General features: G+C 34.5%; 2 protein-coding genes across 2 annotated transcripts; one reads left to right on the forward strand and one right to left on the reverse strand.

Moving 5' to 3' along the window:
• Positions 1 to 315: 315 nt before the first annotated feature.
• Positions 316 to 6513, forward strand: urp2 (urotensin II-related peptide). Its single transcript, XM_067404455.1, has 6 exons — positions 316 to 430; positions 3879 to 4104; positions 4204 to 4364; positions 6027 to 6067; positions 6163 to 6316; positions 6428 to 6513. Exons 1-6 carry the CDS (start codon positions 316 to 318, stop codon positions 6457 to 6459), a joined length of 729 nt encoding a protein of 242 aa, XP_067260556.1. The 3' UTR covers positions 6460 to 6513.
• A 394-nt stretch (positions 6514 to 6907) lies between these two features.
• LOC137031985 (chloride intracellular channel protein 4) lies at positions 6908 to 14627 on the reverse strand. The gene is made up of 6 exons (XM_067403410.1): positions 14473 to 14627; positions 10308 to 10417; positions 8782 to 8907; positions 8588 to 8694; positions 8319 to 8500; positions 6908 to 7934 (listed from the first exon to the last, which is right to left on the reverse strand). The coding sequence occupies exons 1-6, from the start codon at positions 14533 to 14535 to the stop codon at positions 7773 to 7775; spliced, it is 750 nt and encodes a 249-aa protein (XP_067259511.1). The 5' UTR covers positions 14536 to 14627; the 3' UTR covers positions 6908 to 7772.
• Between the last annotated feature and the right edge of the window lie 364 nt (positions 14628 to 14991).

Genomic DNA, 14991 nt, shown 5'->3' on the forward strand with positions numbered 1-14991 from the left:
CCACCTTCACAATGGAGGACCCCGACACCAAACACAGCCCCAAATGTCACACAACGCCTGGACGTGGCAGGGAGAGATGTGCATCCTGATTGGACGGTGTCTCGTATAAAAAGGCCCGGTGGATGTGGCGTGACGGCAGAGGAAGCGCGGCGTAAAACACTGTAAAGTACGACACACTTGACAAGCCTTCTCATCTTAGAGGCGCATCAGTGTAAAAGAGTGGCAGGTGTATGAATTCACCAAAACACAGATAGAGAGATCTAAACGCATTTGCATTCATTCATAGCTGGACCGTCTCACCTTCAGGTCATTGAGATGTATAAGGTGGACATGTTGAAAGTATTGACCACAGTCGCTCTGCTGACCGTCGCTTCGGCTGCTCCGTTGATGCCTGGAGAACCAGATGCTTTTGAAGAACCGGCTGATGGAGGTAAGACGGGCATTCCCATTGCATTCAATGTATGCATTTGATTATTTCATGCATTTAAAGTCCAGTCAAATTTATTTTCACAATGCACATTATTTTCACATTAAATGAACCCTTGACCTAGGCGTTATGCTCTGTATTTGAGCTTCAGGAACGCTGATTTCTAACCTCATGGTCCCAAAGTCTTAATAAATTATAAATGTTTTAAGAATCAACTTTGTCTTGGATGTTTTTCTCTTTGGAGAAATAAAAAGAGAAGCAAATGAATCAATAGTTGTCATACAAATATAGAGCTGCAAAAAATGAATGTGAAATTTGATCTTGGGAGAATTTGATAAGAAATGTTTGACTTCTCTTGACTTTTGATTGCATATACACATCTTAGCACAGTTTTTGAGATGTCTTCTGAAACTCACATGAGCGATTACTGCACTCTAAAAAATGCTGGGTTGAAAACAACCCAAGTTGGGTTGAAAATGGACAAACTCAGCGATTGGGGTGTTTTAACCTAGCGGTTGGGTTAAAAGTTTTGTTTTATTTAACCCAACTATTGTTTAAAAATTACTGTATATCTGGCTTAAAATGAACCCAAAATATATTGTAAATTAAAAATCAGACACATGATTACTAGAGGCAACAATAATAATCAAAAGATGAACATTTATTAATAAGCATGTAATGTTCATTTCCAACATATTTTGGGTTCATTTTAAGCAAGAGTTAAATAAAACTAAAAACATTTATTTTTTTATGCACTGATCAATTGTGAGATGTCTTTTTTTTTTCCAGACATTTAAGTATTGCACTTTATCTATTTGCATCTATAGATTTCAATTACAATAAATATCTTTAAAGGCTGTGAGTTTTTTCTGAGTCAGAAATCTCCACTTGAGCAGTTTTACACACACCAAAGGTTTGTTCATCTATCATTCACCTGATATGTACTTCTAACTTTTACTTTTTATTCCCAAAAACCCGGTGAAAATGTATTTTTATATTGCTGTTGACATTATTTTAGAATGATAAAAGGAGATTTTCAACACAAATATGTCAACAAAAATCAAACATGAAATTTGAATCTGCTTTTATCTAATGTTCAGATTTCTGTTCTGGACATTTATGCAAATTAGTGCTTATTTCATTAGATAACGCTTCATTTGCATATTTAAACATAACATTTCAGAAAACTGTGATTAATCAGCTGAGGGACATATGGTGATATCTTTCCACCCTATACACCAGGTCTCATTTGTGATTTCTCTGTCCTGTGAGACGTTAGTTTCACTGTCGTCAAGCCTACAGACTCAGAGATGGCGCTGGACCAAGGTAATTAGTCCAGTGGCGCCGGCTCTTGTGGTCCTCTGTTGGTCTTGTGCTGTCCGCACTTCCAGTGTGTGCAAATCTTAAATCTGACGTTCCACATTCAGGTTCTGGACTCATCCTATAATGCTAAAATTGGCTCAGGAGTTTCGAGTAGGGTTATGCAATGCTTGAACTAGGTCATTAAGTCTCAGCGGATCTCATTTAGGTTAATTCAGATGGTCTTCATGACCTGGATGTACTCCTTATCTTCATGCAACAATAAATCTCAATGCACATGCATGAAAAGTATTCATAAATCAGTAAGTGCATGCACTGATAAAATATGGTTCAGGTCATGCTAATTTATTACCAAGTGCAATCTAGTGCATGTTTTCATTGCAACAATGAACTAAGGGAATAATACCACTCTTATTTTATCAAGAGCTCCTTCAAAGTGTTTTTAATGGAGTGATGGCAAGTTTACAAATGTCCAAAATATCCGGCTACAACGTCACCGAAGTGGTCGTCCAAGCAACTCCCTAACTTCTCCAAGACTTCTGTCAACATGGATGCAGGCTCCACATGTGTTTGTACATGAGTGTGAACAAGCGATCTGTAAGCGTCCACCTCTAAGATCAGAATGATGATTAGAAAGTTCCTCGGACAAAAGGCATTTATCATCTGTTATGTCGTGTATGTTTGTCCAAGTCAAGAAAAGGCCTTTTAAGGGATGTTTGATGTTCGGAATGTCTCTCTTTTCAAGGTTCTCAGGGAGTTTCAGAGCACTGGCATTTCCCATTGACTTGTTTCTATGGGTATGGGAACAATTCCGTGTCAACAAGATTCGGTTCGCCACTAAATGAGACAAACCCTGAGAACAGAAGGATGCATCATTCTGGTACCAACCATAAACTGGGATTTTAGAGACATGCAAACACATTTCTGTAGCTGAAACTAATTGAAATGCATTCCACTGAGCACTAAAGCAGTCTACAAAATCTAAATTTACCAATTCTTATTTTTTTATGGAATATTGCAGTATTTATTATTAATGATTTATCCATGCACAACAGTTTTTTTTGCTATCTTTAATAAAAATAACTTCCCCTCTTACAGCGACATCTCTTCTCTGATGATGTGTTTTCTGGCGTGAGGGCGGGGCAACCTGTCACTCACATGAGATCCACCAATAGCAAACCACCAATCAATTGCCAGTGGACAAAATCAAACCCCGCCCTACATTTGTTCTTGTCCGAGAAGCCGTTTCACTCAGATATAAGTCTTAAAAATAAACGTTCTTTTTTGGCATCTATGGTTCCATGAAGAACATCCATAGAACCAAAATGTTTTCAGAATATAAAAATGTTCTTCATACTAAGAAAAAATGAAAGGGAAACAAACAAAAAAAAGACTCTTCTATATAGCATTAATGTGAAAACCCCTTTATGAAGGATAAAGGCCCGTTCACACCAAGAAAGATAAGTATAGCAATAACTATTTACCGATCTGTTTATTCTAAACTCATGTACATCATGTTTTTGCTGTTCTTGTTGCATTTACACAGCTTTAACCAGCAGATGTCCTCAGCATGCTATGTTTCGAGTGAATAGCTAGTGTAATCGATCTACTCTAACAGTGAATTTAGCTGATGAAGTCAATATAGTGGAATAAAAACAACACTTACTTCTCACCATTTATTCCATGGGTATGACCGATTGTTGTCCATTTTCTTTCAAGTATCCTTGAAAAGGGGGTTTGAATTGTCAAACAGTGGTGGCTTTTCTGGATCAATTATCTTCTCCGCAATGTCGGCTGCCATTTTAAATGCGCAACCCCCTAAATTAGAATGGATTCTGATTGGCTGTCAGTGTTTTATTGTTCAACAGCTGGGAAAAAAACGTTCTTTTTATTCCACTATATTGATTTCATCAGCTAAATTTACTGTTAGATTAGATCGATTACACTAGCTATTCACTCGAAACATAGCATGCTTTGAAACCGCAGTGTGTGAGCTTAGAATAAACACACCGTTTGTTGGTGTGGGTGCAAATATAGTTATCTTTATAGTAACAGTTCTTGGAGTGAACAGGCCTTAAGAGTGTAGGGAAGAAAAGACCACTGACTTTAAAGTGTTTGTATTTCCTTCCAGATCCAAGGAGAACTGGCGCGGATGAAATAAACACAGCACGAGCGAAGCTACTGAGGACCGGACCAATGACGACATTTCCCGATGGAGATGGAAAGACTGTAGTGATGAGAGCTTTAGACGAAATAATTGCAGCGACAAGCAGCCCAAATGTCAGAGACAAAATAGGTATCAGTAATCTATTAAAGACACTAACACTCCTTTCTGACGGACACGAGGAGATTGATGGATCTCTGAGGACAGACCGCACAACCACTTCCCCCGATTCCCAGCGGCAAACGGAGAAGAACAGACTGTTCAGGCTGTCAGAAGTGATTGGGTCAAACGAGCACGACGGCACTCCAACAGCAGCCAAACAATCCAAGTCTGATCCCGTCACAGGTGATCCCGAGGCTCGAGAGGAGCTGGTGAAGATGTTGAGCGCACTTGAAGAGCTTCACAAGTTAATGAACCGCACACTGAGGCATCGAATCACCATCATACCCAGAGGTGTGTCTGATTTTATTCTTTAAAACAATACCTTTATTCAGACGATTCGATTGCACCATCTGACCTCATTTTCCTTCATTATCAATTTCCCGCCATTTTGATTTTTCCAAAAATTAACTTTTTCAAACTCCTCATAGACCGTTACTCAGATTTTCATTCAAATTTAACCAGATCATCTTTGGACCATTCTGACAAAAAGTTATGGAATTCAAGTTGATTTGTCAAACCGTTTTCGAAAAAACGAATTTTATGTAGCACTTGCAAAAATAGACATAAGGCGATATCTCCTCAACGCTTTATCGTATTCAGACCAAACTTGGTCCATGTCATCACAAGCATTACCTGAGGTAACATGCTGCATTTCAGCACAGCGCCACCTTCTGGGCTAGAGATACAAAAAGTGGCTCTTGGTTTGACGTTAGATTCGGGCGTCATGCCGAGTCCAATGATATCCAATTTCCCATATCGTATATTCAGACCAAACTTGGTACATGTCATCACAAGCATTACCTGAGGTATCATGCTGCATTTCAGCACAGCGCCACCTTCTGGGCTAGAGATACAAAAAGTGGCTCTTGGTTTGACGTTAGATTCGGGCGTCATGCCGAGTCCAATGATATCCAATTTCCCATAACGTATATTCAGACCAAACTTGGTACATGTCATCACAAGCATGATCTGAGGTTACATGCTGCATTTTGGCTTAGCACCACCTACTGGCCCGGATATAGCAAAAAATGCTATTTTTGCTTATAACTTCCAAACGGTTTGGCCAAAAATTATAAAACTTCAGGGCAGCATGTGGAGTTGAATGATATCCAATTTTACCATATCAGCCATTTTGGGCATCTCCATTTTAAATGTTGCCCTGAGGGCACTCAAAAAGTTTTGGTGCAGTGGCCACCTTTTGGTCAAAAGCTATAATAAAATAAGTTATAATATAAAAGAAATTTACAAAAATGCTAATAACTTTTGAGTAAATTAGCCTGGTCTGATGAGTAAATGAAACTGGTCTTAATAAATTCCTTGGGTCATGCCGAGAACATACATACCAGTTTTGCCATACTCAGCCAAACTTCCTGTCCACCATTTTGATTTTCTTTAAAAACCTATTTTTTCTAACTCCTCCTAGACCGTTAGTCCGATTTTCACCAAAATTGAGTAGTATCATCAGACCGTGCCGGCAAAAAGTTATGGATTTTGTGTCGTTAAACAAAAACGCTTTCGTATGCCAGAGCATGATGCCAAAATGACTTTTGAGGCTGTATGTCTGCAATGCTATGACACCAAACTTTGCATGTTTCATTGTCACATCACTCTGACTACACCACATCAAATTGGTCACAGCGCCATCTATTGCTTAAAAGTCATAAAGCATTAAATCTTTACTAGTGACTGTATTTATGATTTTTCATGCATTTGGCCTAAAATCATCTTAATAGGTCTTTAATTGTTCATTGTTGCAGTTGGTCTGATTCTCCCAGCCATGTTGGCATGGCTTATTGTGCCTTCTTTGTGCTTGGCCCCTTAATGTCTGCTTGCAGCTATATTTTAAATTGTAATAATATTTTAGAATATTCACAATTTTACAGTATTTTTAAGAATATATATATACTTATATATAAATTCTTTGCTTTTGTTGTCTGTTTTTTTTTTGTGAAGGAAATAGCAATGGGCGAGGTTCTGGGAAAAAGAACAAAATGGTATGTCCAGTCAGTTTCTAAAACAATTATAAGCATATATACACTAAAGTTCAATTTGTGCTTTATGCTATATAATATTATTTTATAACCAGCAGGTAGTGACAGATGGAAACCTGAAATCCACCACAGCGACCACTATAGACAGCGGTGGGATTTCACCGATGGCCAGCACTGACCAGATGGATCCCAAACTCAATGGAAAAGCCTTTAAAAAGTCTCTTCCATCAGCTAAGAAACCCAACAAAAGAGGTATGATGCAAACCAGCTGGTTTGGATAACAAAATGTCATGTGCAATGATAGATACAAAGACAAAAAAAACGCCAATACATTAACTACTGTTTATCTTTCTCCAAAAACAGTGTGCTTCTGGAAGTACTGCTCTCAGAACTGAGCTCCGCCAAGATGAGCAACAGATTTCACCCTCGTTTCACCAACCTTTGAAATGCCAAGCAACAAATCCTGTTCTCAAACATAGATGCTTAAACTCTTCTCAATGGACCATCAATAACATGACTGACCGCTCTGACCCCTGTGACGTGTGTACCCTTGATTTTGTGCACGAAATCCTGTTAACCTTCTATCAACAACTCCTTCGTTGTTGCAAGCTCCAATAAAAATGACAAAGCATGCAAAAATACTGTGATAATAAAGAGAACTTTATTTTTCTACAGATATCTCTCTCGGTGATCATTGCAAAATGACAAAGAAGACAGTGGTCATGTGATTTGTTACGATTGGCCTCACTGTATTAGCGTTTGCACAAGTTCTCATCACTATGGTGATGCGCTAGTAAGTCAACAAGAAAGACAAGCTGTTGATAATATGCCTTCTTAATTGATCTGATTGCTAAGTGCTGTTGCTTGGGTGACCCTACGAAATACAAGAGAGATCTTCACACAACCTTCAGAAATGAAAAACCATGAAGACTTGATGAATTCTGATTAGTTTAATTAAAGTCTCCTCGTCAGAGCTTCATAAGGCGTTCATGCAAGGTTACACAGTTGCATAAATTATATGTTTTAACAAATGCTGTGCATTGATAAAAAAAAAAAATCACATATAAATGAAGCAGTTTCACACTAAGTGTAGAAAGACAAAAGAATTACCTAGAAATGGAATTAATTTGAAAAAAATCCATCAACCTCTGGAAAAAAAAGCCTTGTGTGATGATATAAAAGGAGAGTTTCATTAAACTATATGGTGATATTGTAAATAATGAACCTAATTCTCCATAGTATTATTATTATTTATTAAATAGAAAATGTAAATAGAAAATGTATGTGTATATATTCTGGCCTGACCAGAGGGATCATAAGTAAAAATTCAGATACAAACAAAACAAATATGCAAAAAATAGAGATCCAAGTGATTATGAGATCAATTTTGGTCAAGGCCATGGTGAACATTATGAATATTATACCATAGCTAGTCTATCTATATCATCCATTAAGACAGATAAGATAACTAACAGACAGAATATTTCATCTTTGTGTCTGGTCTTATACTATTTTCCTGGTCCTGCCATTGATTGAAGGAAAACAGATGCCAATCTATCGATTTAGGATCAATACACCATAGTATTAATGCAGCTCCACCAGTGAGCGCGCACACACACACACACACACACATACACACACATACAGTTACACACACAAGCATGTGATGCTGACTATGAGTTACCACTACTTGTCTCGTCATCCTGAACTATTTGATCTTTTTGGCGACGTCCAGGTAAGCGAACTCAATCTCCCGGTCAGCAGGGCAGGTGTTCATGAATTCCTCTCTCTGGTAGGCGTTATTCAAATATCGTAAAATTCCGGTCATCTCAGCAGGAATCTCAAAACCTCTGTATTTCCTAGCAACAATCTACAAACCAGAGTATGCAGGTGATTAAACTGGTTGGTCATATGAAATCCAGCATATGCATTTTAAATTACTGAGTGAAAAATGTGTGCATGCAAAAAAATTGTGCAATTACATTATATACATTTAAATAAGAAAAAAAAAAACTTATATTATGCATAACCCAACTCCACTTCCCCCAGCTCCACCTGCCTAGATCTGCAATGGGATTTAAGTCTGCCTATTTATGCAGCAGCAGCAAATCTTACATGCTCACAGCAGCGTGTCTGTGTATCTATTGCAGTTGCAGCAGCGATAATTGAGAGTAGCAGATCTAGTCCACAGATCTTGTCATATTCAATAACATACTTAAACTATTCAGAGAGTTGTCATAGTTGAAAGATGCACCTTCATGATGTGTAGTTTGGGAAGCAGGTTGCAGTCGGCCAGCGTGAGGTCTGGTCCATCCAGAAAGCCTCGTGTAGACTCATCAGGATCATCTAGGCTGTTGGCATCAATTTCCTCGGGCAGCGGCGTCTGCAAATACTCATCCAACCTCTTTAGGGACTTCAGAAGAGCTTTCTCCAGACCTGAATACATACAGACACCAGATTAAAACAGAATTACACAAGAAAAGAGTCTCATTTCGCAACCATTTAAAAAACAATTAAACTCACCCTCATTAGCTTCTTTACGAGGGTTCTTGATGTAGGCAGAAAACTTGGCAAATACATCTATTCCTGCTGTGTTGGATTCTGGATGCTTTGCTGCCAGCTTTGGATATCTAAAAAAATTAATTAGTTTTAAATAATGCAACAAACCTCTGAGGCAAGTAATTAAGAAATGACAAGTGAACCGATATAGAAAGTACCGTGGTGGGACCAATCGTTCCTCGAGAAACTCCTCGATCTTGTTGACGTCAACCAGAACCTCTCCGTTGAAGGTCATGAATGGCGGGTTTGTTCCTGGAGCGAGATCCTGTAAATCTGCTGGCTTCCTGTGAGACACGGATCAACAAAACCGTCCTTCATCAGCGTTGTTATTGTAAGTAAAACTAAAATTATTATTTTTTTTAAGTTTTTGTTAATTGGAATATAAAAAAATTAACATTAAATTAAATTTAAAAATATAATATATACTAAAATATATACTATATACTAATATATAATATATACTAAAATCACTAAAACTAAAACCAAAATAAAAATAAATGAAAGCTATCTGAATGTGCATTTTTTTTTATTTCATGCTACTACTTTTACTCCCTTTTTATTAATTCAAAAATAAAAAAAATTGAGGAATTCTTTGAAATTTAAAATAAGAACAATCATAGAAACAAGTGCAAGAAAATGCTTATAAATATTAATGAGAAATTTTATTTGAAATTTATAAGAACATTTAATATGAGAATTACCAGTATGAACTCCATTGACCTCAATGGATTTAATTTAATTCCTTTGAACTTACTACACATTCTTTTGTTTAACAAAACAACATCAAAACAACATCAGTATTACTCTGAAATGTTTCAAAATATATTCATTTAACTTCAGTTGAAAAAAAAAAGATGATAAACAGCTTGAATCTCATTTTCATGCTTCAATGGTTCATCAACAGGTGGGAGCAGAGTGAAATGTGGACTTCTTTTTCAAACAAGCGTTCCTTTTTTTTTTTTTTTTTTACACTATTTGGTCTAGGAATGTTTGATCTACAAACAGACATTAAATTTGTCATTTTATTTTAATTTCAGAATTATGCATGAAATTATGCAATTTTGCATTTTGTTTATAAACAAAATGCAATTGAAGTGGGAAGAAAAGTGTGTAGGAAAGTGTAGAATAGAGGCTAAATGTATTTTACAGAAGCAATTTGAGAAAAATGTAACTAATATACATATGTAAAATAAAAAAATAAAAAAGAGAGAGCATAATTTCATGTGTACTTATGGGTCCACAGTTCACTTATGGGTCAAAATGGACACGAAAGTAAAAGACGGATTTTTATTTATTTATATTTTTTATTTTGATGTACTCTTCCAGGTCAAAATGGACCCAAATGCATTACTAAAATAAAAATGAAAACTGAAAATATAAAAATGAAAGGCCAATTCAAAATACAATAACTGTAACTATATATATTGTACTAAAATAACACTACCATTTATCAAAAATCATTATTTGGAAGCAAAAGGATCTTAATGGGATTAAATAAGATCCCAGTGTATACACAATTTCTATATGATTTAGTTGATCAGAATAATGTCTTACAGAGGCTTAAATTTTTAAAAAAAAAATCATTTTGCTGTTCTTCAGGGGCATTTGATCCTGTTGGGAATCATAACTGTCCTAATGGGAAATATGTCTGTTTGTGTCTGTATCTGTGAATATTGTGCTTCACCTCTTGAGGTCCACAGTGGTGACATTGAAGATGACTCCTTTCAGCCAGAGGATCATGAAGAGTCTCTGAGAGAAGGGACAGTTCCCGATACTCTCTCCATCACTGCCGGCCTGTGAGACACACAACATGCACACAGATTATGCATGGCTAAAGAAATAAACAGTGATTTAATTAGGCACATTTAAGTTTAAGTAGTTACTTTAGGCTATTCAAAATAAATAAATAAATAAATAAATACTGAGCTACAGAGCCTTTATAATTACTTGATTTTAAATAGAAAGAAGCTTCTTGTTCCACAAAAATTAAATGGTGAAAAAAGAAAGTTTTCCCCAAGGGAGTTTTCATCCTCATTGAACCCCAAAATAAATGACGAAAAACCATTAAGGAGCCAAATAAGTTTAAACTGTTCAGCTGCAGAACAAACAACATCACAAGATGTTTTCTCTGAGCAGGATACTTGAGTCGATACTAACACAAGAATGAAATGGTGTTTCCCATTCAAACGCTCAAAATCTGAAAAACAAGGTCATTCATTTCAGCAGCTTTGTGATAGTCTGACATTCTACTATACTGTAAGTAACTTTGCAACTACATGTCAACTAACAGTCACTAGTAGACTGTCTGCTAACACTTTATTTTGATGCACCCCAACATACATTTCTACTGACTATATTTTTGCAAATACATGTCAATTTACTCTACTAACCCTAACTTAACAGTCTAATAATACTGCAATAACAGTTATTTGACATGTAGTTGCAAAAATTGAGAGTTAGTTGACATGTAGTTTCAAATTAATTAGAGTTAGTTGACATGTAGTTGTAAATTAATTAGAGCTAGTTGACATGTAGTTGCAAATTAATGAGAGTTAGTTTAAATGTAGTTGCAAATTAATGAGAGTTAGTTTAAATGTAGTTGCAAATTAATGAGAGTTAGTTTAAATGTAGTTGCAAATTAATGAGTTAGTTGACATGTAGTTGCAAATTAATGAGTTAGTTGGCATGTAGTTGCAAATTAATGAGTTAGTTGGCATGTAGTTGCAAATTAATGAGAGTTAGTTGACATGTAGTTGCAAATTAATGAGAGTTAGTTTAAATGTAGTTGCAAATTAATGAGAGTTAGTTTAAATGTAGTTGCAAATTAATGAGAGTTAGTTTAAATGTAGTTGCAAATTAATGAGAGTTAGTTGACATGTAGTTGCAAATTAATGAGTTAGTTGACATGTAGTTGCAAATTAATGTGTTAGTTGACATGTAGTTGCAAATTAATGAGTTAGTTGACATGTAGTTGCAAATTAATGAGAGTTAGTTTAAATGTAGTTGAAAATTAATGAGAGTTAGTTGACATGTAGTTGCAAATTAATGAGAGTTAGTTTAAATGTAGTTGCAAATTAATCAGAATTAGTTTACATGTAGTTGCAAATTAATGAGTTAGTTGACATGTAGTTGCAAATTAATGAGAGTTAGTTTAAATGTAGTTGCAAATTAATCAGAATTAGTTTACATGTAGTTGCAAATTAATGAGTTATTTGACATGTAGTTCCAAATTAATGAGTTAGTTGGCATGTAGTTGCAAATTAATGAGAGTTAGTTGACATGTAGTTGCAAATTAATGAGAGTTAGTTTAAATGTAGTTGCAAATTAATGAGAGTTAGTTTAAATGTAGTTGCAAATTAATGAGAGTTAGTTTAAATGTAGTTGCAAATTAATGAGAGTTAGTTGACATGCAGTTGCAAATTTATGAGAGTTAGTTTAAATGTAGTTGCAAATTAATCAGAATTAGTTTACATGTAGTTGCAAATTAATGAGTTATTTGGCATGTAGTTGCAAATTAATGAGTTAGTTGACATGTAGTTGCAAATTAATGAGTTAGTTGACATGTAGTTGCAAATTAATGAGTTAGTTGACATGTAGTTGCAAATTAATGTGTTAGTTGACATGTAGTTGCAAATTAATGAGTTAGTTGACATGTAGTTGCAAATTAATGAGTTAGTTGACATGTAGTTGCAAATTAATGAGTTAGTTGACATGTAGTTGCAAATTAATGTGTTAGTTGACATGTAGTTGCAAATTAATGAGTTAGTTGACATGTAGTTGCAAATTAATGAGAGTTAGTTTAAATGTAGTTGAAAATTAATGAGAGTTAGTTGACATCTAGTTGCAAATTAATGAGAGTTAGTTTAAATGTAGTTGCAAATTAATGAGAGTTAGTTGACATGTAGTTGCAAATTAATGAGAGTTAGTTTAAATGTAGTTGCAAATTAATCAGAATTAGTTTACATGTAGTTGCAAATTAATGAGTTAGTTGACATGTAGTTCCAAATTAATGAGAGTTAGTTTAAATGTAGTTGCAAATTAATGAGAGTTAGTTTAAATGTAGTTGCAAATTAATGAGAGTTAGTTGACATGCAGTTGCAAATTTATGAGAGTTAGTTTAAATGTAGTTGCAAATTAATCAGAATTAGTTTACATGTAGTTGCAAATTAATGAGTTATTTGGCATGTAGTTGCAAATTAATGAGTTAGTTGACATGTAGTTGCAAATTAATGAGTTATTTGACATGTAGTTCCAAATTAATGAGTTAGTTGACATGTAGTTGCAAATTAATGAGTTAGTTTAAATGTAGTTGCAAATTAATCAGAATTAGTTTACATGTAGTTGCAAATTAATGAGAGTTAGTTTAAATGTAGTTGCAAATTAATCAGAATTAGTTTACATGTAGTTGCAAATTAATGAGAGTTAGTTTAAATGTAGTTGCAAATTAATCAGAATTAGTTTACATGTAGTTGCAAATTAATGAGTTAGTTGACATGTAGTTCCAAATTAATGAGAGTTAGTTTAAATGTAGTTGCAAATTAATGAGAGTTAGTTTAAATGTAGTTGCAAATTAATGAGAGTTAGTTGACATGCAGTTGCAAATTTATGAGAGTTAGTTTAAATGTAGTTGCAAATTAATCAGAATTAGTTTACATGTAGTTGCAAATTAATGAGTTATTTGGCATGTAGTTGCAAATTAATGAGTTAGTTGACATGTAGTTGCAAATTAATGAGTTATTTGACATGTAGTTCCAAATTAATGAGTTAGTTGACATGTAGTTGCAAATTAATGAGTTAGTTTAAATGTAGTTGCAAATTAATCAGAATTAGTTTACATGTAGTTGCAAATTAATGAGAGTTAGTTTAAATGTAGTTGCAAATTAATCAGAATTAGTTTACATGTAGTTGCAAATTAATGAGAGTTAGTTTAAATGTAGTTGCAAATTAATCAGAATTAGTTTACATGTAGTTGCAAATTAATGAGTTATTTGACATGTAGTTCCAAATTAATGAGTTAGTTGGCATGTAGTTGCAGATTAATGAGTTAGTTGACATGTAGTTGCAAATTAATGAGAGTTAGTTTAAATGTAGTTGCAAATTAATGAGAGTTAGTTGACATGTAGTTGCAAATTAATGAGAGTTAGTTGACATGTAGTTGCAAATTAATGAGAGTTAGTTTAAATGTAGTTGCAAATTATGAGAGTTAGTTGACATGTAGTTGCAAATTAATGAGAGTTAGTTTAAATGTAGTTGCAAATTAATCAGAATTAGTTTACATGTAGTTGCAAATTAATGAGTTATTTGACATGTAGTTCCAAATTAATCAGAATTAGTTGAGATGTAGTTCCAAATTAATGAGAGTTATTTGACATGTAGTTGCAAATTAATGAGAGGCAGTTTACATGTAGTTGCAAATTAATTAGAGTTAGTTTACATGTAGTTGCAAATTAATGAGTTATTTGACATGTAGTTGCAAATTAATGAGAGGCAGTTTACATGTAGTTGCAAATTAATGAGAGGTAGTTTACATGTAGTTGCAAATTTACTTTAGTTAGTAAGTAGAAAGTTAGTAGAATGTCTAAAAACTATGGAAAAGTAAAACTGATTTTTAGGCAGCTTGTTTAGAAAAATAGGTAATAGTTAATAATATTTTTGAATACATTTTTTGACTGGGAAAATGCTAAGCAAGCTTTGATTGCACACATTTGAAAGTTTAACTGCACAAAAGAGTTTCTTTGTGACATTTATTTTATAATAAAACACAATGCAAAACTATGTCGGCCTATGATTTGTTTCTAATAAGAACAAATGTTTTATTTCTTTGAAGGTTTATTGTGAGAGTGTCTTACCTTCACAAACAGCTCAATGCTAGGAAACCCCAGTTTTTTAGCAGCTACATCAAACCAAGCCATTGTGAAATGCTGCAGATACACTGCTTTTACATGTCTAATAAAATTGAATGCAGAATATTTTCTCAAAACAAATTCTCTGACTGCATGAAAATGTCTTTGTGAATCCAGAATGACTGATTTCATTTGGTAAGAGTCTGTCTTCGTGTTCTGTGGGTGTTTGGGCTGGAGAACACGGTCAAACATGCAGGACGAGACACTGAGACATTTGTTCATTGTTATCAGCAATAGAGAAGCCGTTCATAAGATGTGCATTATGAAAGAGTTTTAGAGATCATCATTGTAAAAAAAAAAAAAAAAGTTCTTTATGATGATGGGAATCGCTATTATGATTTCCAGTATACAGTATAACATTGCACAATAAGCTATACATTTCCATCCAACAGTTTAGTTCAGTGATGTATATATGTGTGTCTCCTGCTTGTATGTGTTCTAAAGGGCCATCAGAATTGAATAGAT

This window comes from Chanodichthys erythropterus, chromosome 12 (assembly GCF_024489055.1).
Source record: "Chanodichthys erythropterus isolate Z2021 chromosome 12, ASM2448905v1, whole genome shotgun sequence".
In the NCBI taxonomy this organism is placed as follows: domain Eukaryota; kingdom Metazoa; phylum Chordata; class Actinopteri; order Cypriniformes; family Xenocyprididae; genus Chanodichthys; species Chanodichthys erythropterus.

What these genes read in the sequence shown, in the direction of transcription:
- LOC137031985 (XM_067403410.1), bottom strand. Translation starts at nt 14,535, where the DNA reads ATGGCTTGGTTTGATGTAGCTGCTAAAAAACTGGGGTTTCCTAGCATT. An exon ending in ACCACTGTGGACCTCAAGAG is followed by an intron (nt 8,908 to 10,307) that starts GTGAAGCACAAT and finishes CGTGTCTCACAG; the next exon opens with GAAGCCAGCAGATTTACAGG. An exon ending in TCGTAAAGAAGCTAATGAGG is followed by an intron (nt 8,501 to 8,587) that starts GTGAGTTTAATT and finishes GTATGTATTCAG; the next exon opens with GTCTGGAGAAAGCTCTTCTG.
- urp2 (XM_067404455.1), top strand. Translation starts at nt 316, where the DNA reads ATGTATAAGGTGGACATGTTGAAAGTATTGACCACAGTCGCTCTGCTG. An exon ending in TGAAGAACCGGCTGATGGAG is followed by an intron (nt 431 to 3,878) that starts GTAAGACGGGCA and finishes ATTTCCTTCCAG; the next exon opens with ATCCAAGGAGAACTGGCGCG. An exon ending in CTGGGAAAAAGAACAAAATG is followed by an intron (nt 6,068 to 6,162) that starts GTATGTCCAGTC and finishes TATAACCAGCAG; the next exon opens with GTAGTGACAGATGGAAACCT.